The sequence below is a fragment of the Scyliorhinus torazame genome, chromosome 25 (assembly GCF_047496885.1).
Source record: "Scyliorhinus torazame isolate Kashiwa2021f chromosome 25, sScyTor2.1, whole genome shotgun sequence".
Classification (NCBI taxonomy): Eukaryota; Metazoa; Chordata; class Chondrichthyes; order Carcharhiniformes; family Scyliorhinidae; genus Scyliorhinus; species Scyliorhinus torazame.
Genome location: NC_092731.1, coordinates 13,776,999 through 13,800,827, shown reverse-complemented (window position 1 = coordinate 13,800,827; position 23,829 = coordinate 13,776,999). Strand labels below are relative to the sequence as shown.

At 50.5% G+C, this 23,829-nt stretch overlaps 1 protein-coding gene across 2 annotated transcripts; it reads right to left on the bottom strand.

Moving 5' to 3' along the window:
• Positions 1-1,597: 1,597 nt before the first annotated feature.
• On the bottom strand, positions 1,598-7,171 carry LOC140402517 (gap junction delta-2 protein-like). Of its 2 annotated transcripts, XM_072490378.1 has the most exons (3): positions 7,086-7,171; positions 5,309-5,332; positions 1,598-3,230 (listed from the first exon to the last, which is right to left on the bottom strand). In XM_072490378.1, the coding sequence occupies exons 1-3, from the start codon at positions 7,154-7,156 to the stop codon at positions 2,336-2,338; spliced, it is 990 nt and encodes a 329-aa protein (XP_072346479.1). In that variant the 5' UTR covers positions 7,157-7,171; the 3' UTR covers positions 1,598-2,335. The 2 variants fall into 2 exon arrangements, with proteins under 2 accessions (XP_072346479.1, XP_072346478.1); XM_072490377.1 differs by lacking the exons at positions 5,309-5,332; positions 7,086-7,171 and having other exon boundaries at positions 1,598-3,162.
• Between the last annotated feature and the right edge of the window lie 16,658 nt (positions 7,172-23,829).

Sequence of the window (23,829 nt, the reverse complement as noted above, 5' to 3'; positions counted from 1 at the left end):
TTAAAGTCATTACTGTTATTAGATTTAAATCACCAGGATCGATTTACAGTCTTTAGGTTACAGAGAGAGATTCATACACCTTCTGGCTGTGACTGCAGCTATCCAGCTCTGAAAACAAAACTAAAACACACCCTGCAGCAAACAGCCTAAAACGAAAGTAAAACGCTGACAGACAGCCCAGCTCCACCCCCTCTCTGACATCACGGCAGTAATATGAGCAGCCAAACATTTCTTAAAGCGACATTCTCATGACATCACAGTTTACAAATTGAAACATTTTGGGGGGTCTGGTCCGGTCTCCTAATATAAATTGGGGTCTGGTCCGGGTACCGCAACAGGTGTCATCTTTCTAAGAGCAGTCTTGGCTGGATATGAAAGGTGCCATGGTCACTATTTCAAAGACGAACAGGGGAGTTCTCCCCGATGTCCTGGCCAACATTCATCCCTCAATTCTCAGAGAGACAGATTACCTGGGTCGTTACCACATTGCTGTTTGAGGGAGAAAGGTACGGAAAGATAGGCTGAGTTGAAAAGGGCCGAGAGGAATCCCACGCCGAGCGTAAACATCAGGAATGGGACTAATTGCGAAGCAGCATCAGGAACAATGGGGCAGAAGGAGGCCATTTCGGCACCCTTAACTCACTCAACACAATTCCCAATTTCCGGTTGACCCACAGCCATTACAGCTTTTTTAGAGGGTAGAGTTCCAGATTTCCCCTGCCCTTTGTGCGGAGAATTGCTTCCTGATGGGCAGCACGGCAGCACACGTGGCTAGCACTGTGGCTTCACAGCGCCAGGGTCCCAGGTTCGATTCCCGGCTTGGGTCACTGTCTGTGCGGAGTCTGCACATTCTCCCCGTGTCTGCGTGGGTTTCCTCCGGGTGCTCCGGTTTCCTCCCACAGTCCAAAGACGTGCAGGTTAGGTGGATTGGCCATGATAAATTGCTCTTAGTGTCCAAAAAGGTTAGGAGGGGTTATTGGGTTATGGGGATAGGGTGGAAGTGAGGGCTTAAGTGGATCGGTGCAGACTTGATGGGCCGAATGGCCTCCTTCTGCACTGTATGTATCTATACTGCTGAACAACCTGACTCTTATTTTTAAGACAGAGATAGATAGGTTTTTGATCAATAAGCGGATCAGGGGTTATGGGGAGAAGGCTGGAGAATGGGGATGAGAAACATCAGCCATGATTGAATGGCGGAGCAGACTCGATGGGCCGAGTGGCCTAATTCTGCTCCTATGTCTTATGGTCTTATGGTCTTATTTTAAGGTTGTGCCCTCTTGTTCTGGACCCCCCCTCCACCAAGAGGAAACAATCTCTCTCGTTACTCAACCGACTACCTTAAAATACCTCAGCCCTCCGGACTCGAGGGGCTATACAAACCTAGTCTGTGTCAAACTGTCCTCCAAATCTTTTTTAAAAATAAATTTAGAGTACCCAATTCATTTTTTCCAATTCAGGGGCAATTTAGCGCGGCCAATCCACCTACCCTGCACATCTTTGGGTTGTGGGGGCGAAACACACGCAGACACGGGGAGAATGTGCAAACTCCACACGGACAATGACCCAGAGCCGGGATCAAACCTGGGACCTCGGCTCCGTGAGGCAGCAGTGCTAACCACTTCTGTCCTTCAAACTTAACCCTTTAAGCCCCAGTGTCATTCTCTGTCTCCTCAGTGGCGGAGGCGAGTTAACCTTTAGGGACAGATGAGGAATATAATCCGCAGACCTCCCCGGTCTATGCATTGTGTCTGGGAATGAATTTAATTAAATGTCTGACTGGAGCCAAAGGGGACTAAATTTGAACACAATGCCCCAGAGACAAAAAAAAGACTGTTATCGAACCTACTTTGTCATTCAGTCCCGAGGGGGGCAACACTTCTATAGTTTTATTGCTTGATTCCCAACTACAAATGGATGGGAAATAACCCATAAAAGCTGAACGGGAATGTTTTCTCAAATGACGTGCTCTCCCTGGTGTCCTGGCCAACACTCTACCCTCAGTCAGCATCACACACAATAATAAAACAGATGAGCCGATCGTTATCACGTTGCTGTTTCTGGGAACTTGCCATGCGTAATCCAGGTTTCCTACATTACAACAGTAACTGCGCTTCAGAACTCTTAAGAGGGTGGAAAGTACTTTGGTTCGTGAAAGGCGCTATATAAATGCGAATCTTCCGTCCTCTTCACTTACATAAGATATGGGGCCCCCTTCGCACTACTTGGTCCTCGAATTTCCTTGACTTCATCAGCAGGGCACACCTTACAAAGACATGCAGCAATCGTGGGCCAAGCTTAGGTTTTTTTTGTTTTCATTGGGTTTAAAGGGACCTCAGACGTATGCAGACTCGCTGGGTTGGGTCCTCCCCTGGGCGCTTAAATGTGACGGGACCTTCTTCCTGATCGCGAAGGCGGACTTCCTCTTGGCTCGAACTCCCCTCACCGCCGTCTTGATCTTCCTCCAGCCCAGGTGGTTGAGCTCAGCGAGATTCAGAGCCACGCAGATGCCGCTGACGGCGAACATGAAAACCAGGAAGATCGTCTTTTCCGTCGGTCTGGACACGTAGCACTCCACCTCCTTGACGCAGGGGTACCTGTCACACTCAAAGATGGCGGGGACGTTGAACCCGTAGAGAAAGTACTGTCCCATCAAGAAGCCAATCTCCAAGGCGTTCCTGAAGACCACTTGGATGATGTAAAATCTCGGTATGCCCTCCTGCTGTTTCATCTTCCTGCCTTTGCTACTGATCCACCCCGAAAGGTTGGGCCTCCTCTTGTTCTCTTTGTAGTCTGGTTCCCGTGACTTTATGGTTCCCCCTGGGCTCTGGCCCAGAGTCCCATTGACGAGGCTGCATCTGGGCCTCCCGTCCTCCCTCTGCTCCTCGGGCGACCTGGCGAAGTCCCCGCCCAGGGGTGGATAGAGCGCGGGGGCGGGCTTTTCCTTCTGCTTGGACAACTGGTGCATGGAGTACGTGATGAAGCAGAGGCTCGGGGTGCACACCAGGATGATCTGGAAGACCCAGTATCTGATGTGAGAGATGGGGAAAGCTCGATCGTAACAGGCCTGGTTGCAGCCGGGCTGAAGGGTGTTGCACGTGAACATGGCCTGCTCGTCCTCGTAGACCGTCTCCCCGACGATGGCGACGATTAAAATCCGGAAGATCACCACCACTGTGAGGAGTATTCTATATTTAAAAAAAATAAGACAGCAAGTTACCTCGACAGACCTTTCTAGTATTGCTGGAAAAGGAGACGGGCTGTCGAAGCTACTTGTCTCGTACTCATCAGGACAAACACAAGAATGCCAAATTTTGAAGGGAGTAACAATTTATACTGCATGAGGAAAAGGTGCTGATTGGATGGCAAATCAATCCTGATTGGGGGAGGTGTCATGGAGAATGCACCAGGGAACTATTGTCCCCCACACTTTTGTTTAATTCAAAAAAGGCGCAAACCTGAGTGATAATCTTAAATTGATTGTTAGCACACTTGCGATTGTTCAGCAGGTGGTGTCCAATCTTGTAAATGCTTGCTGAGGGAAGTTACAATTCAACCACATTGCTGAGGGTCTGGAGTCACGTGTAGGTCAGACCGGGTAAGGAAGGCAGATTTCCTTCCCTAAAGGGGCATTAATGAACCAGCCTCATGGGATCTACCCACGTCCCTCAGGGATCAGGAACCCTCCTACAACAGGCATCACCAAGCCACGCAAGTAGGCCTTAAAACTACTTAAGTTCTACATACCCTGTATCCACCGGCCTCCTGGGATCTCCCAGCCTCCCCAGGGCGGCCGCAGCCGGGCGCCATTCAGTACTGGTCCACACAAACGTGGATCAGGCAGAACGCCACCTGGGGGGTCCCCCAGGTTATCAGAGACCCCTGTGTGGCCAAGGATAGTGCACGGTGGCTCCTTAGCCTTCCCCCTGGAATGTGGGCACCTTGGCACTGCACCCTGGCACTGCCCAGCTGACAGGAGCACTGCCAGGGCGGTAGTGCAAGGGTGCCCAGGTGCCAGGGTGGCACTGCCAAGGGTCAAGGCTCATGGGGGGGGGGGCATGTCCATGAAAGGAGGGTGGAGGGGGGGGATTTGAAGGGTGGAGGGGGTGCAGGGCATGAATGAAGTGGCCTCTGTGAAGTTGGGGAGGGGGAGTGATAGGTGGGTGTCCTGGAATAGGGGGCCTGTAAGGGTGTGTGGGAGAGGCCTGAAGATGGGGGACTCCTTAGCGGGGTGTCCTCACTTGGGGGCGGGGTAGTGCCCATGTGTGTGTGGGGGTGACATTGCCTAGGGGTAGGGGGCGTGGGGGACCCACAATCTCACTTAGAGATCGGGGCATCTTTTCAAAATGGCGGTCCGATCTCTGAGTTCAGCTCCCCAGTGATGACCTACACCACAGCGGGTTCAAGAAGGCGGCTCACCACCACCTTCTCAAGGGGCAATTAGGGATGGGCAATGAACGCTAGGCCCTGGCCAGCGACTAACGCATCCCACAAATTAATAAATAAAGAGAGTCAGGAAAGGGTCAAATTCAGCTGAGGTAACTTGCATCATGATTAAATAACACCGCCAATTGCACATGATGAATGAGGACATTGTAGAGAATGCCTGGTGGCCAAGGCATCGATGCCTTCCAGTTGGCAACACAGGAAGAGCCTGGAAGGGAAAATGAACACAGTGAATAACAATTAAGCCAGGTCTTGGAAATCAACCATCCAGAAAACTGACTCCTGCACTTTAATTTTAATCTACTGACCCACGAGTCTTTCCTCAGTCCATCTCCCACGCCTCGCAGGATGTACAGCTCCGAGTCTTTGATTCCACACGCTCGCAATACAGCTCTTTGGTTTATTTCTGTCCCTACATCCTGCCTTAACCTCTAATTCTGACAAACACGTGTCCTCATATGAGCCATTATAATAATTACATGGGAATGAGACCTGATTCAGTAGGTGTCACCTGAGTCAGGAGGTTGAGGGTTCAAGTCCTCCTACAGAGATTTGAGTGTTATGAAAATCCAAACCGGTTGGCGCAGTCAAAACTAAGAGAGTTTAGCGACTTTGTTCAACGTCATAGTCCTCCTCACACCCAGGGTCCCAGCTGTCACCAATTTATATTATTTAAAATTAGACAAAAATGACAGGTGTGACAGCCCCTGGTGGACACTGTAACTAAAATAAAACATCAAAAACGTAACTAACTAAATTAGATAGTCATTCCCGGGAGTGGGGTGGGGGAGGGGCGGAGTATGCACCCCAGCCCCTGCGGTGCCCACTGGGCGCAGAAGGCCTGGAGCATGGCGGTGGGCACCGTGCGTTCCCTCTCCCAGGCCACCTAACCCCGAACATAGCCGCAAACAGTCAGGTCAGGCAACGCCCTCAACTGCCCACTGCCGGGGCCTGTCAATGGCCAACGTGGCCCGGCCCAGGAGTAGGACCTTCTCTCTCCTTCCCCTCCCCCCCCCCCCACCCTGCACCCAGTGACTGAAATTAGGAGCGTGGGACTGTTGTGCAAGCAAAGATAGAGGAGCAGCCCCTTCAAGTAGCCCCCTATCTACAATGTGCACAAAGTATTAATTAAACAATGCCCTCCGCTCATGTATCCTAGCAACGCCATTAACATTGAGCACCTTGGGACGCCCAAAGGGCAATGAAAGGCGCTGGATAAATGTAAGTCCATTTCTCTGTACAGATGGTGACATTAATCGAGGATGATGTTTCCCGGTACAGTACTGAAGGGTTGCTACACTGTCTGAAGTACAAGCTGCTAAGTGACCACTAGGGGTATATAATAACATAATAATATTCGCTTGTGATCACAAGTAGGCTTCAATGAAGTTACTGTGAAAAGCCCCTAGTCACCACATTACGGCGCCTGTTCATGGAGGCCGGTACGGGAATTGAACCCGCGCTGCTGGCCTTGTTCTGTGCTAAACCAAACCCACTCGGCCTCAGGGATCCCAGCTCCTGCCATAGATACTCCTTCCAGGTCTTTCGCAACCTGGCCCATAAGGAGGTATCAGATTTACATTAAAACATGATGGGGGAGCGGCAGCACGGTGGCACAGTGGTTAGCACTGCTGCCTCACGGCACCGAGGTCCCACGTTCGATCCCGGCTCTGGGTCACTGTCTGTGCGGAGTCTGCACGTTCTCCCCATGTCTGCGTGGGTTTCCTCCGGGTGCTCCGGTTTCCTCCCACAAGTCCCGAAAGACGTGCTTGTTAGGTGAATTGGACATTCTGAATTCTCCCTCAGTGTACCCGAACAGGCGCCAGAGTGTGGCGGCTAGGGGCTTTTCACAATAACTTCATTGCAGTGTTAATGTAAGCCTACTTATGACAATAATTTTTTTTTATTTTTAAAATAAATTTGGGGTACCCAATTCATTTTATTTTCAATTAAGGGGCAATTTAGTGTGGCCAATCCACCTACCCTGCACATCTTTGGGTTGTGGGGACGAAACCCACGCAGACATGGAGAGAATGTGCAAACTCCACACGGACAGTGACCCAGAGCCGGGATCGAACCTGGGACCTCGGCGCAGTGAGGCATCAGGGCTAACCCATTGCGCCACCATGCTGCCCCCCACTTGTGACACTAATAAAGATTATTCTTATTCTCCTTCTCTCGTTCCCTCTCGCACACAAACAGTGCTTGTAAAATTCTCTATATAATGAATAAACTCACATTTCAATAGATACAAAGGAACAAAGAACAAAGAAAAGTACAGCACAGGAACAGGCCCTTCGGCCCTCCAAGCCCGTGCCGACCATGCTGCCCAACTAAACTACAATCTTCTACACTTCCTGGGTCCGTATCCCTCTATTCCCATCCTATTCATGTATTTGTCAAGATGCCTCTTAAATGTCACTATCGTCCCTGCTTCCACCACCTCCTCCGTCAGCGAGTTCCAGGCACACACTACCCTTGAAATGGAACCATAGGGTTAATTGAAGACTATCTTTCCTTAATGCGTGACTGAAGCTCACATACATTGGAGATGGCAGCCAGGTTTTTCCTGAACATGCTCGCTGTGGTTTTCACCAAACAGGTGAATATTTATTCACCCCGGCCTGAGCAAACCTCACCTTCCGATCATGGTGGAGTGCTGCTGAACGGCTGCCTCGAGAAGCCTCTCCAAGATTGACCACTCTCCCATGGCTAGAAGTCGTCTCGAGAAGGGATTGATGTAATAAAAAAAAGTTCTGGGACTCTTCCCTCCTGCCTCTTATCTCGGGCTCCCGAGATCCTGTTCCACGGTTTCGATGGAAGAGGGATTCACGAAGCCACCATTCCATCTGCGGAGCTGCGTGTCCACTCAGTCACGTTGCAAGCCATTGTTCCCCCACACCATTAAAAGATTATAACCGAAGTCGACTTCCTTTAATCGGATTCGGAATCATTCCATCAGGGAAAGGTATTTTGGTTGCCTGCTTGCTTAATCTTTGCCTTAAATGAATTCCAATCCCCAGCCTCCTGTAGCCCAGGCAGGTCCTGTCACAATTAATCATCTCAATCACCTCGTTTTTATATTGTGATGGGTTTTTTTATTCACAAAGGAATCTCACCAGCAAGTCTGGCTAAATAAACCTACCCTGTATAAAAGGACAGTCCTCCTTCCCGTCGTTGCAAAGCCCCAAAGGCTTGATTTTCTAATCTTAATTAACTGTGATGGCTTCTCTCTCCCTTGACTTTTCAGAGGCATGTCACCATCTGTACATAGACTTGCATTTATCTAGCGCCTTACACCGCCGTGTAAGGGGGCATTCCAAAGTGCGTAACATCCAAGGACACTGGTGCCATCTGGGAAATGCATGCGACAGCCCCAACTACAGCACAGCAAGATCCCACAAGTAGAAATGCGACGATGGCACGTGGCACGGCGCTGCCTCACGGCGCCGATTACCCGGGTTCGAATCCCGGCCCCGGGTCACTGTCCGTGTGGAGTTTGCACATTCTCCCCGTGCCTGCGTGGGTTTCACCCCCACAACCCAAAGATGTGCAGGGTAGGTGGATTGGCCACGCTAAATTGCCCCTTAATTGGGAAAAAAAAAAGGAATGCAACATTGACCGGCTCCCCGGCTTTTAAGCGACATTTGTTGAGGGGTGAATCACGGAATCTGTTTACAGCGCGGGAGACAGCCACTGGGCCCATCGCGCCCCCTGCTGGCCCCCCTCTAAGGAACAATTCGCGTACCGCCCCCTTCCCCAACCCTCTAGGAAGGTTTACAGCACTGAAGGAGGCCCCTCTGCCCATCGTGTCTGTGCTGGCAGAGAAACAAGTCACCCCCCCGATCCCCCCCCCCCCCCCCCCCCAACCCGCCCCGAGCCCAATCCTAATTTTTAGCAGTCGTTCCATAGCCCGGAAGGTTACAGCACTTCAGACGCTCATCCAGGCACCTTCTTTTTAAGGAGTTGAATGTTTCTGCCTCTTCCACGCTTTCAGGCAGTGAGTTCCAGACCCCCACAGTCCTTTGGGTGAAAGTTTCTTTCCTCATTTTCCCCTCTAATCCTTCTACCAGTCACTTTAAATCTATGCCCCCCTAGTTACTGCCCTCTCCACTAAAGTAAATAGGCCATTTACATTCACTCTACCCAAGGTCCCTCACAATCTTTTACACCTCAAACAAATCTCCCCTCCCCCTCCTCTGTTCCGAGAGTAAATCTGCTCTCTACCCTCTCAAATGCAACTGCATCCTCTCCGTCATCAGGCGATCAGAGCTGCAGACGGTACTCAAGTTGTTGCCTAACTAGTGTTTCGCACAGTTCCGGCGCAACCTGCCTGCTCCTCGATTCTGTGCCTCGGCGAATAAAGGAAGGATTCCAAATGCCTTCTCAACCTTCTCAATGAGGGGCTGGTTTAGCACAGGGCTAAATCGCTGGCTTTGAAGGCAGGCCAGCAGCACGGTTCAATTCCCGTACCAGCCTCCCCAAACAGGTGCCGGAATGTGGCGACTAGAGACTTTTCACAGTAACTTCACTTGAAGCCTGCTTGTGACAATAAGCGATTTTCATTTTTCACCTATCCTGCTCGCGAAAAACGTCACTACAACGATGCCAATTGTTTTTACACGGCACATGGACAAATTATCATTCACCGTCAGAATTGGGGCAGAAGATGTTTGGAGCGAGATCCCCGGTGCGGCATGGGCGGGGGGGGGGTAGGGTTACGCAAACTGCTGTAGACATCAGCAGCCCCGGAAGATCCCATCAGCGGGCCAATGATGAGGCCCCCCCCCCCGCTGCCCAGAAAACATACAGAACATTTTTGTAAAAAGCGTATTCGTTGAGGATTTACGTTTTAACAAACAACACGACAAAACCACGGGAACGATGCAGATGAGCAAGAAAAGGTAAAGGCTCCACATGCATGAATACAGAGAGGGATGGGGAACATCAGTATAACGAGCTCGATACAATCATTTGGATTTTGGATTTTGTTTATTGTCACGTGTACCGAGGTACAGTGAAAAGTATTTTTCTGCGAGCAGCTCAACAGATCATTAAGTACACGGGAAGAAAAGGAAATAAAAGAAAATACATAATAGGGCAACACAGGGTACACAATGTAACTACATAAACACCGGCATCGGGTGAAGCATACAGGGGTGTAGTGTTAATCAGGTCAGTCCATAAGAGGGTCGTTTAGGAGTCTGGTAGAAAAGATAAAAGAGAGAGGTTAGTAATAATGTTAGTCGGGGCAGCACGGTGGTGCACTGGGACAGCGGCGCTGAGGACCAAGGTTCGATCCCGGCCCCGGGACACTGTCCGTGTGTAGTTTGTACATTCCACCTGAGTTAGTGTGGGTTCACCCCCATAACCCAAGGATGTGCAGGGTAGGTGGATTGGCCATGCTAAATTGCCCCTTAATTGTAAAAAAATAATTTTGTACTCAAAAGTTATTTTTTTAAAAGTAATAATGTTAGTCTTAGAATTACATTTTTAAAGATTAGAACGATTGTAAGATAAGTGAGAAGAGGATCTGTTCGGGGGAGCTCGCAGAGAGTCGCTACGCTCCGGCGCCATCTTGCTGTGGTCACAAATCATCATTGGATATAACCTGATGCCTCTATAAGCCCCACCAGAGAACACGGGAGAATCAGGATACGGCCATGAAAACTGGGTAAAATGGAGCACACCTTCCCACACAGCCATTGCTCACAGTTCTCACGAGAGTTCAGGATACGTTTTCCGTGCCATGTTCGGGCGCCCCCAGCACACACATCGCCCACCAGCGCACACATCGCCCACCAGCGCACACATCGCCCACCAGATCCAGCAGCACCAGGGATACTGACAGACCGCAACCTCCTCTCCTCAGACACCAGACCCGTCTGCACCCCCTGCAGGAACCAATCACGGATTCCTCAAACGCATCCAAAAAAAAAGAAAAATACAAAGAAAATATGCGTGAACCCCAGGTCTAGGGGAGTCACATGGACGCCACACAACGCAACGTAGCTCCTATCCCAGGCCCTGTACAGAACCAACATCTCTCCACACAGTTACACAGAGAGGATCGGCAGCAACATATTCAGGTTATGATCAATAACATCAACACTTCCCAGGAAAACAGAAAGGAAGGAGAATTAGAAGTATCAGGGGTGGATCACAGGATAACGAACGATCAGGACCCCACCCTGGGTCAGGATTCCCTTGGCGCATTCTGATCATAGAATCCCGGCAGTGCAGAAGGAGGCCATTGGGCCCATCGAGTCTGCACCAACCCTCTGAAAGAGCTCCCTACCCACGCCCACTCCCCCGGAACTCAGTAACCCCACCTAATCATTTGGACACTGAGGGGCAATTGATCATGGCCAATCCACCTAACCCACACATCTTTGGACTGTGGGAAGAAAACGGAGCACCCGGGGGAAACCCACGCATGCACGGAGAGAAAGTGCAAACTCCACACAGACAGTGACCCAAGGGCAATGTCGAACCCGGAACCTTGGCGCTGTGAGGCAGCAGTGCTAACCACTGTGCCACCCATGGTCACCCAAGGTGCTCATTCAAATCAAGAAAGCATCACAACCATTAGGGGAGCAACAAAATATCAACCAAAGTGTAGGATTTGGCTTAACCCCAGGCCCCCCCCCGCGCCCCCGTGTACATAAGAAGCAAAACCCAGCCCTCGGGATGTCCCTGATAAGTGCCTTTGAGAGGGGTCATCCCAAACTCCAGGGGGCAGCAGGATATCAACCACAGCACCAGGCGTGGCCTAGCCCAGCACATTCTGACGCACAGGAATCGATTCCCCCCCCACCCCTCCCAGGGTGTCCAGGACACCCCAAAATGACCACCCGGCCAAACCTGCACCTCTCTAACCCCACCCAGGGCAGTGCATTGCCCACACTGAAACTGAACAGGGAAGGATGATTACGCCCGCCCCAGCCAGGGAGACCCCAACACCAAAGAGAAGAAGAATCGTCAAGGCAACCAGCAATTGCACGCCCTGGGCGAGAGGGCCGATTCTCTCCCTCTCGGTACAATGAGGGGAACTACCGGACGCCTGCACCACGGAACTGAGATCGCCATCCAGAACATTCTCAATGGCGGCCATCTTCCTGATGGCGGAGTGGGAGGAAGCCCGCCCACCAGCAACAACACCACTGCGAGCTAGGCCCCACTCATTTTTTAAATATAAATTTTGAGTACCCAATTCATTTTTTCCCAATCAAGGGGCAATTTAGCACGGCCAATCCACCTAACCCTGCACATCTTTGGGTTGTGGGGGTGAGACCCACACAGACACGGGGCGAATGTGCAAACTCCACACGGACAGTGACCCAGAGCCGGGATCGAACCTGGGACCTCGGCGCCGTGAGGCAGCAGGGGTAACCCACTGTGCCACCGTGCTGCCTTTTTAAAAAATATAAATTTAGAGTACCCAATTCATTCCGCTGGCCCACTCTGACCGCCGCGGTCAAACGAGGATTCAGTACAAATCAATTCGGCTCCTCATTGCAAAACCCCATTCAGGATCGTCGAGGAACATAACGCAAGACGTATATCCCCCAAAAAAGACAATTAGGGAATGTGCGCCAGGATAAAATAAAGAATTAAATGACGAGCACAGCAAGAGCTCGCGAAAACGCAGCCGCTCCCGCGTTCACATCACCGCACCCCCGCCGCACCTTTTTAAACCGGACATTGTGATTGGTGTTATGGGCCAGGGTTTAGAGAACCCCAAAGTGTATCATGGAGTTCACCTGACCCACAACTTTTAATAGATTGTGGTATGGGGAGCACACGGCCCACTCTACAGGTGTGGTACAGCAGAAATGGAAAAGTATTTTTAAAAATATATATATTTATTAAAGTTTTTTAACAACACAATTTTTTCCCCTTACAAACAATAACCCCCCCCCCCCGGTAACAAAATAACACAAAGTCGCACTGAGCAAGATATATACATGGCAAAATGGTATATTTACATAGCTTTATACACTGGCTCTTGGCCGCACGTGCCGGTTTCCCCCACCCTCCATGTTATCTCCTGCTCATCCATCCCCTCAAACAATCTCTCGTTCCCCCCCAGGGTTGCTGCTGCTGCTGACCGACCTTCCTCTAACGCTCCGCGAGATAGTCTAGGAACGGTTGCCACCGCCTGTAGAACCCCTGCGCAGACCCTCTCAAGGCAAACTTAATCCTCTCCAGCTTTATGAACCCAGCCATGTCGTTTATCCAGGCCTCCAGGCTAGGGGGGCTTCGCCTCCTTCCACATTAGCAAGATTCTTCGCCGGGCTACTAGGGACGCAAAGGCCAGAATGCCGGCCTCTTTCGCCTCCTGCACTCCCGGCTCATCCACTACTCCGAATATTGCTAGCCCCCAGCTTGGCTTGACCCGGACTTTCACCACCTGAGATATTGCTCCCGCCACTCCTCTCCAGAACCCCTCCAGTGCCGGGCATGACCAAAACATGTGGACATGGTTCGCTGGACTCCCTGAACACCTTCCACATCTGTCCTCTACCCCAAAGAACCTACTCAACCTCACCCCCGTCAAGTGCGCTCTGTGAACCACCTTAAATTGTATCAGGCTGAGCCTGGCACATGAGGAGGAGGAATTAACCCTACCCAGGGCATCAGCCCACAAACCTTCCTCGATCTCCTCCCCCAACTCCTCCTCCCATTTACCCTTCAACTCTTCTGCTAGGGCTTCCCCCTCTTCTTTCATCTCTTGGTGTATTGCCGAAACCTTGCCCTCCCCGACCCATACACCCGAGATCACCCTGTCTTGAATTTCTTGTGCCGGGAGCAACGGGAATTCCCTGACCTGTCGCCTCACAAAAGCCCTCACCTGCATATATCTAAATGCATTTCCCGGGGGTAACTCAAACTTCTCCTAGTGCCCCTAGGCTCGCAAATGTCCCGTCAATGAACAGGTCCCCCATTCTTCTAATCCCCAGCCGATGCCAGCCCTGGAACCTCCCGTCCATCTTCCCTGATCGGGGACCACACCGAGGCTCCCACTGCACCCCTGTGCCGTCTCCACTGGCCCCAGATCCTTAACGTTGCCGCCACCACCGGGCTCGTGGTATACTTTGATGGCAAGAGTGGCAGCGGTGCCGTCACCAACGCCCCCAAGCTCGTTCCTTTGCAGGACGCCATCTCCATCCTCTTCCATGCCGCCCCCTCTCCCTCCATAACCCACTTGCGGATCATCGCCACATTTGCTGCCCAGTAGTAGCTCCCTAGGTTTGGCAGCGCCAGCCTTCCTCGGTCCCTACTGCGTTCCAGGAACCCTCTCCTTACCCTCGGGGTCTTATTCGCCCACACAAACCCCATAATACTCCTGCCTACTCTCTTAAAAAAGCACTTGGAGGAAAAGTATTTTTTAAAGCGAAACAATGTTTATTCTATGAACTCAAGTTAACCTCTTTAAAACATACAGTGAACATCTTAGCAACCATCAATTCAAATACAACCCCCAAAGAATACAACACTAAGTAATCCTTTGAGCAATCCTTTTAACATCCATACAACTTAAAACTCCTTTTCCCAGAAGCACATCAGGTTAAAGTCACTACTGTTATTAGTTTTAAATCACCAGGATCGATTTACAGTCTTTAGATTAGAGAGAGAGAGTCATACACCTTCTGGCTGTGACTGCAGCTATCCAGCTCTGAAAACAAACTAAAACACACCCTGCAGCAAACAGCGTAAAACGAAAGTAAAAAGCTGACAGACAGCCCAGCTCCACCCACTCTCTGACATCACTGCAGTAGTAAACACCTATTTCTTAAAGGTACTCTCACTACAGATATTTATATACACACCCATTTATAAACACCCATTTCTTAAAGGTACTCTCACTACAGATATTTATATACACACCCATTTATAAACACCCATTTCTTAAAGGTACTCTCACTACAGATATTTATATACACACCCATTTATAAACACCCATTTCTTAAAGGTACTCTCACTACAGATATTTATATACACACCCATTTATAAATGCCCATTTATAAAGCGCCCAGCCACAAAGTCAAATACTTCGGATTCACAGCTGGTGCCAGAGGGAAATGGTGTGAACGAAACAGATTTTTACGGGGTGATTGATTTCGCCAATATTTTTCATGTTAACGTTAATCATTTTAATTTCATGTTTTAATGGTGGATTTTTAAAAATAAATTTAGCGTACCCAATTCTTTTTTTTTCCCAATTAAGGGGAAATTTAGCGTGGCCAATCCACCTCCCCTGCACACCTTTTTTGGGTTGTGGGGGTGAAACCCATGCAAACACGGGGAGAATGTGTGAACTCCACACAGACAGTGACCCAGGGCCGGGATCGAACCTGGGACCTCAGCGCCGTTTGGCCACAGTGCTAACCACTGCGCAACCGGCCGTCCCTTGGATACTATTTTAGTAATAAAATCTTTTGTTTATCTGAATAATCTATTCGATGCTATCAAATGGTGAAGAGATTTATCCTCACGTTTGGTGAAAGTGTTCTTACCCGGCTCTTGAATCATTTTAGTTTGGATAAAATCTGTGGCTACGATGATTTTATCATTTTAATTGATTTCATTTCCCCTGCTCCACACCCCAATTCTGCTGGGTGACAGCAATACTATTCCAAATATCATAAATCTGCCTGGAGACAGCGGTAGATGCTATTCAAAGGGCCTCACTGGTCTGCATCTCCTGGTAACGAGGTTAGAACGGCAGTTCAGATAATAATCAAGTGGGAATAGTTTATGGAGGAGAAACAGATTATAGACGATTGGGAAGGTCCCTGAGATATACATATGTTATTGTACACTCAAGGGAAGGGAAAGGAGTAGACAGCCAAAAACACAAGGCATAATCAAAGTATAACAAAGGTGTAATTGCCCAGATCCTGAAAAACCAGGGTGGGGTGGGGCAGTTACCATCTAGCAATCTGTGAAAGCAGGCAGGCCAGTTTCCAGCCACCAAGCCTGAAGGCCAAGTTTTCGGCAAACAAGCTTCTAAGTCTTAGAGCCACGGCAGTGCAGAAAACCTTCGTAACAGCAGTTTTAAAATATCTTCGCTGGACCAGGAAAAAGATGGCCCCCCAGATTTGAGTGTCATCCCTGTATCGTGGTTATTCAATTTGGATGTTGTTTGGGGAGCAGGGGAAGTTCAGATCTCGTAGATATAGTTTGTAACAAGAGGCACTTTCCATAGAAACTGTGTGTGTTTAATAATTCATACGTCTTAAATTGTGTGGGGGTAGAGTCGTCCGGTTTGTGTGCATCTGCCTTTCTTTACATTAATAAATAGTCTTTCATAGTTGTTACCTGAAGACTGGGCTCTTTATTCGCACCGGGGTTTCACTTGTCTCCTCACAACGAAACAAAATAAAACTATACACCCCCACAAACCGGTGTTCTAAGTTGGGATACCCTTACAAATAAGATTGGCGTGCTTCATGACAAATAGCACTTCATATATTTAGGAAGGAAATAGATGGATTTTGGACATTGAAGGTGTCAGGGGCATGAGGAGAGAGGATGGAAAATCGGCCATGATCATACTGAATGGCAGAGCAGGGACCGTAAAATCCCATTCAGGATCTTTTATGTCTATGTGAGCGGGCAAACAGATCTCGGGTTAACCTCTCAGCTGAAGGTCGGCGCCTCTGACGGTGCAGCACTCCCTCGCTGCTGCTGCCACTGGGATTGACGGGTAAGATATTTGTGCTCCGGCATCTGGAGCGGGACTCGGACTCATCACTTTCCGACTCGGAGGTGAGGAAGAATGCTTGCTGCCCGGTGGCGGAGGCAGTAAGGAATAAACAGAAGGTGGAGCCAGGGGGGGGGCAAAAGAAAACGCCACCCCGCCGATGGTTGGCGAGAATTCCTCAGCAACGCTTGGCACGGTGATGCCCGGGAGATAGGTTTCAGAAGGGTTTGATCCCGATTCTGCCGCCCAAGAGTTCACTTCGAGCACCGAAGAACCGCCTACGCCCCGGGCAAAGCTGGGAAACCAACAGCGCCACATTGGACCAGCTTAGCGGCGAGGTCAGGCAAGGCGGCCTCACAAGCTTGGCCGTGCCCACCAGCTGAAACTGTTCCCAGCCTGGCCACAGCGGTGGGCAAACAGCGCACATTGACTGAAAATACCACCACCTTCTCAAGGGAAATTAGGGACGGGCAACAAATTACTGGGCCGGCCAGAGATGCTCCCGTCCTGTGATTGAATTAAAAAATAAACTCTATTATTGGTGGATTAATCTCTGAGCTCCCTCTCCTGTTTGACAAGCTCCTCTGGACTGAGCCCATTGCCCTAATGTATGTCCTCGCCTTCGGGATATTTATGTCCTGTAAACAGGAATACAACCCGGCCAATTATCACCCCATTAGTCTCCTCTCAATCATCAGCAAAGTGATGGAAGGGGTCATCAACAGTGCTATCAAGCAGCATTTACTCAGCAATAACCTGCTCACGGACGCTCAGTTTGGGTCCCGCCAGGGTCCCTCAGCTCCTGACCTCATTATAGCCTTGGTTCGAACATGGATAAAACAGCTGAACTCCAGAGGTGAGGTGAGAGTGACTGCCCTCGACATCAAGGCAGCATTTGACCGAGTGTGGCATCAAGGAGCCCGAGCTAAACTGGACTCAATGGGAATCAGGGGGAAAACTCTCCGCTGGTTGGAGACATACCTGGCCCAAAGGAAGATGGTTGTGGTGGTTACGGATCAATCATCTCAGCTCCAGGACATCACTGCAGGAGTTCCTCAGGTTGTGTCCTCGGCCCAACCACCAGCTGCTTCATCAATGGCCGCCCTTCCAACATAAGGTCAGAAGTGGGGATGTTTGCGATGACTGCACAATGTTCAGCACCGTTCGCGACTCCTCAGATAATGGAGCAGTCCCTGTCCAAATGCAGCAAGACCTGGACAATATCCAGGCTCGGGCTGACAAGTGGCAAGTTACATTCGCGCCACACAAGTGTCAGGCAATGACCATCTCCTGCAAGAGAGGATCTAACCACTGCCCCTTGACATTCAATGACATTCCCATCGCTGAATCCCCCACAATCAACATCCTGGGGGTTACCATTGATCAGAAACTGAACTGGACCCAACCACATTAATACTGTGGCTACCAGAGCAGGTCAGAGGCTGGGAATCCTGCGGAGAGTAACTCACCTCCTGACCCCCCATCTACAAGGCACAGGTCAGGAGTGTGGTGGAATCCTCTCCACTTGCCTGGATGAGCGCAGCTCCAGCAACACTCAAGAAGCTCGACACCACCACCTTCTGAAGGGCAATTAGGGATGGACAATAAATGCTGGCCTACCCAGCGATGCCTACATCCCGTAAATGAAGTTTTTAAAAACATGTCCTTCAGATATTGCACCATCTGCCTAGCTCGGTCGGCTGGACGGCTGGTTTGTGATGCAGAGCGAGGCCAGCAGTGCGGGTTTGATTCCCGCACCGGCTGAGGTTACCCATGAAGGCCCCGCCTTCTCCACCTCACCCCTCGCATGAGGCCTGGTGACCCTCAGGTTAAATCAGCGCCTCAAAGGGGAAAGCAGACTGTGGTCATCTGGGACTATGATGACTTAACTCCCTCAATACCGCACTAAAGCGTCAGCTTAGGGGTCTATGACCTGGAGTGTGAGTTTGAATCCACAATTTTCTGACTTGGGGACGAGTGTACAGCCAGCCTTCGTTAACCCCACGACACCTCCAATGGAATTCGAACAGAAATTCAGGTGTGGGGAATGAGTTGCTGCAATACTTTTAAATGCCAACAGCTGGCGCTACTGGGCTGGGCTTCCCCTGTCTCCTTCCAATCGTCTCTTAAAGGGACAGACGCTGAGAGTTGCTAAGGTCTGACCTTGAAGCCGTCTTGTTGGCATCTGAGCCCTGCAAGAAGGAAAATAGAGGTTGAATACTCTTTCTCCTGTCTACAGGGAGACAAAGGTGACGAGAAACCATAGCTCCCGGTATACATGGGCATTGGGTGTAACCAGAATCGGGATTCATTGTGATGCACCCCACAGTCAAATTGCCGGCTAACTCTCACTGCTTGGGTTCAGATTTTTTTTAATTAAATTTTTTCCCGCAATTTTGGATTGGATTGGGTTTGTTTATTGTCACGTGTACCGAGGTACAGTGAAAAGTATTTTTCTGCTGTGGACCTGTTGCGAAGGTATGCGAATTGCAGTGGATCAAGGCGTTCTGGGAGTATGGAGGTGATGCACTTCATGATCAACCTCTCGAAGCACTTCATTACGACTGAATTCAGGGCCACCGGACGGTCGTCATTGAGGCACGTTGCCTGGTTCTTCTTTGTCAACGGTATAATGGTGGTCTTCTTGAAGCAGGTGGGGACCTCGGAGTGGGGTCGGGACAGGTTAAAGATGTCCGCGAATACCTCTGCCAGCTGGTCCGCGCAGGCTCTGAGTGCACGACCAGGGATCCCGTCCGGGCCCGTCGCCTTCCGAGGGTTCACTTTCAGGAAGGCCGATCTGACTTCGGAAGCTGTGATGGTGGGTATGGGTGAGTTATGGGCAGCTGGGGCACTCAACAGCGGATTGTTGGTTACCTGCTCGAACCGAGCATAGAATGCATTGAGTTCATCGGGGAGGGGTGCGCTGCTGCCGGAGATACTGCTCGGCTTCGCTTTGTAGCCCGTTATGTTGTTTAGTCCTTGCCACAATCGCCGAGAGTCTGTCTGTGGGGCAATTTAGTGGGGCCAATCCACCTACCCTGCACAACTTTTTGGGTTTGTGGGGGCGAGACGCACGCAGACACGGGAAGAATGTATAAACTCCAAACGGACAGTGACTCGGGGCCGGGATCGAACCCGGGCCCTCGGCGCCGTGAGGCAGCAGTGCTAACCACTGCGCCACCGTGCTGCCCCGGGTACAGACTTGACATGTGGCTGCTTGAAGTGAGACACCAGAGAGCATCATTCTAGAGCCTGTTAAATTGAGATTAGGGGAAGGTTGGAGCGGACCTATCAATGCAGAGCCTCAATGAAGAAGCTTCTGCCCGCGCGGATTCTCCGCCCGCACTTGGGCAAGGTTTATTCATTTCCGGGATGTGGGGGTCGCTGGCTGGGCCCAGCATTTGTTGGCCGTCCCTAATTGCCCCGGGGAAGGCTGCTTTGTCCTGGGTGGTGTCGAACTTCTTGAGTGTTGTTGGAGCTGCGCTCACCCAGGCAAGTGGAGAGTATTCCATCACCCGCCTGACTTGTGCTTTGATGGACAGACTTTGGGAGGAGGCTATTCCCTCTACAGGCAGGATTCCCCACAATCGTCAGTCTCAGCTCGGCAGTTGCAATGCTCCACCAGCAGGGGGAATACATGGCTCACTTTGAGCAGCCAAGCCAACCTCAAATACTTCTAATATTTAAAAAAATAATTTAGAGTATCCAATTCATTTTTCCAATTAAGGGACAATTTAGCGCGGCCAATCCACCTATCCTACACATCTAGGGTTGTGGGGGTGAGACCCACGCAGACACGGGGAGAATGAGCAAACTCCATGTGGTAATACCAGGTATTGCGGTACCTGAGAGGTGGATGACCATTGGTTAGACCCAGGAGTCTACCATTGGCTGATGTGCGTAGCTCCGCCCTGAGAGGCGGAGTATAAGAACCGGTGCCGTCCCAGCAGCCTTCACTTTCTGTATCGAAGCTGCTGGGGAAGAGTTCTAGCAGATTAAAGCCTTCAGTTATGAATCACTTCGGCTTGAGAGTAATTGATTGCACATCACTCCACACGGACACTGACCCGGGGCCGGGATCGAAACCGGGTCCACGGCGCCGTGAGGCAGCAGTACTAACCACTGCGCTGCCGTGCCACCCTTTTATGGTGTTGGTTAACAGAGAGATTGCAATCCAGGAGAAATCCTTTCATATCTACCTAAACAAACCAGAACTCAGTTTCAGATCCCATTTAAAAGCAGCATGTCTGGCAGTGCAGCACTCCCTGAGCACTGCACTGAATTGTCAGCCTAGATTTTGTACTCGAATTCCAGGGTGGGGCTTAAACCCCAACCTCCCCCCTCAGAGATCAAAGCCTCCGCTGGTATAGTGGGTGCCTTTGAAAGCGAGAAGTCAACCAGTTCTGAGTGGTCCTATAGAAGGTCAGTGGGTGAGTTGATAAATCCCGGGCTTTGTGATTTCCAAGACTGCTTTCGATCGGGACCTGGGGTTTTTCTTATCCAAGGAGATTACGTAGCTGTGGTAGAATGCAGGGTTTGAAAGTGTTCACTCACAAGGCTGCAGCCAGCATGAGGTAACAGGGGTTCTTGATGGAGCGGCAGATCTTTTTCCTGTATGTAAATAATGCTTGATCAGACTCGAGCTTTTCACACTGGTCCCAGAGAGCCTTGCATTGATATAACACTTCTCATGACCACCAGGCATCTCAAAGCATTTACAAACAATATAGCCAACCCATGCTTGCAAAACCCTGAGTTGACGTGAGATGTGACTCCACGACTGGGCAGCACTTGGGCTGAACAATCCCGAGTGTGCTATCAACCTACTTAAAACAATCAGCCAAGTTTGTAACATGGCTTATTTACGCTTGCTAGAGAGGACATACGTTCATATAGTAATTTTTATTAGTGTCACAAGTAGGCTTACATTAACATTGCAATGAAGTTACTGTGAAAATCCCCTCATCGCCACATTCCGGCGCCTGAGGGAGAATTCAGAATATCCAATTCATCTAACAAGCACATCTTTCGGGACTTGTGGGAGGAAACCGGAGCCTCCCAGAGGAAACCCACACACACACGGGGAGGATGTGCAGACTCCGCACAGAAAGTGGGAATCGAACCTGGGACCCTGGCGCTGTGAAGCCACAGTGCTAACCATTGTGCTACCCTGCCGCCCTTATGCCCATTCTCTGCAAACAAAGGGTTTCTGCTCAAGACCTGCACCTATTTTGAATTACCTGGGAGCCTTGTTGTAGAATCATAGAATCCCTACAGGTCAGAAGGAGGCCATTTGCCCCATTGAGTCTGCACTAACCCTTTGAAGGAGCACCCTACCTCGACCCAATACCCCACCCTAGCCCCGTAACTCCACCGAGGGGCAATTCGTCATGGTCAATCCGCACAACCTGCATATCTTTGGACTGTGGGGAGGAAACCGGAGCACCCGGAGGAAACCCACGCAGACACAGGGAGAATGTATAAACTCCTCACAGGTAGTCACCCTAGGTTGGAATTGAACCCGGGTCTCTGGCGCTGTCAGGCAGCAGTGCTAACCACTCTGCCACCGTCCCGCCCATTGCTTTCTCCATGGCAGTGCCTCAGCCAATCAGAGTTGACTTTCCCACCAATCAGCACTCTTTTCCCTTGTAGCATAAATTGTTGCAACTGTTTGGAATTTGGCATTCTTGTGTTTGTTCTGATGAGTGCAATACGAAAAACTTCGACAACGTGGCCTGAGTTTTTCACCAGTCAGCCATGCACACCCGGGGCGCCCGGGAGTGCGCGTGAATGTTGTCCTGCCCTCAAGCGGCCCTGGAACGCGGTTTCAGGCTAGCTGTCCAATGAACGACGCTCTGCGAGGTTGAGTGCTGCCGGGGAGAGGGCGGGCACGGAGGAAAGAGAGGGCTGCGGGCTGGCACTTGTTTTTTTTATTTGTTATTTTTATTCTTTAAAATGAATAAATAATAAATAACAAAAATGAAAACTAACCCTAATTGGCAACTGCCTTATCACAAGTAACACTCTCCAAAAATATAATTTAACAGTCCAATATATAATTATCTGTCGCAACGACCTATACATATTATACAGTATATATTAACAACCCTGAGAGTCCTTCTGGTTCCTCCCCCCCCCCCCCCCCACCCCCCCCCCCCCCCCCCCCCCCCCGATCCTGGGCTGCTGCTGCTGCCTTCTTTTTTCCATTCCATCTATCTTTCTGCGAGGTATTCGACGAACGGTTGCCACCGCCTGGTGAACCCTTGAGCCGACCCCCTTAGAACGAACTTAATCCGCTCTAGCTTTATAAACCCTGCCATGTCATTTATCCAGGTCTCCACCCCCGGGGGCTTGGCTTCTTTCCACATTAACAATATCCTGCGCCGGGCTACTAGGGACGCAAAGGCCAAAACATCGGCCTCTCTCGCCTCCTGCACTCCCGGCTCTTGTGCAACCCCAAATATAGCCAACCCCCAGCTTGGTTCGACCCGGACTCCTACTACTTTCGAAAGCACCTTTGTCACCCCCATCCAAAACCCCTGTAGTGCCGGGCATGACCAAAACATATGGGTATGATTCGCTGGGCTTCTCGAGCACCTCGCACACCTATCCTCCACCCCAAAGCGGGCTGGCACTTGTAACATTCTCTCTCAGCGGTGCAGCCACGGCGGAGCTGTCTTAGGGAGCTGCTGACCTGCGAAAAATGAAATTTCGGCCGTAGTCAAGTTCTGCGCTACCGAGTGAGTGCTTTGCAGAGGCCTCGTGGCCCAGTGAGCTTGGCGACCCCACCTCAGAGCCGGAAACTCCCGGTTCAAGTCTCACCCCCAGGACGTGACGGCAAAGGAAGGTGTGTTCGTAACGCGGACAAACAGGTTGAGTCTCAACCTGCAAAATCCTTCCCAACACTCGCCAATGGCTGGCGGTGAGAGCAGGAGAGATTCCTGATCAGCCATGCTTGATGTGGAGTGGCGTACTCTCGTGGTATCCCCCTCCGGCAACAGACTAGCAACCTGTTCCGGGAATTACTAGTTATGGAAACAGACGAAAGTGTGCCTTGGTGCGGGAAGAGAATTGGAAGTGGCTACTTCTCAAGTGTAATAATCATTGTTGCAAAGTAAGGAATGCAGGGCTCCATTTGCGCACAGCAAGTTCTCGCTAACAGCAATGTCAAGATATCCAGATGATCTGCGTGCGTGTGCGCGATGTTGACTGAGAGATTCCACCCCCCACAATAGGTCGCTGGAGAGAACAGGCAGGACCCCGGTTTGATCTCTCTGCCAGGCCTCCTTCTGTGCTGATCTGCACTCTCCGCCTGGACTTTTGAGTTCAAGTCCCGGAGGGGGAACCTGAACACGAAGCTGAAACTCGGTGACTCAGAGGCGAGAGTGCACTGCCCCAGCCACACCAGGAATGCAGAGTGTCATTCATCTATTCTAAATATAAACCACCTGACCACATTCTTGCTGGGGGAGTCCTGATTGACACAGTCAGCCAACGTTAATCTGGAAGGTACCAGAACACATTCCTAGCCTGCGTTTGAGTCATTCCTCGCGCAAGGTGAAACTGATTTCACTCTTTACATATTTTCTGAGTGAGTTGGGGGGTGGGTGGGGTGGGTGTACACAGGGAAAACCAGCTCTGATGCTGGAGACGCTTGGGCTTGCCCAAGACTA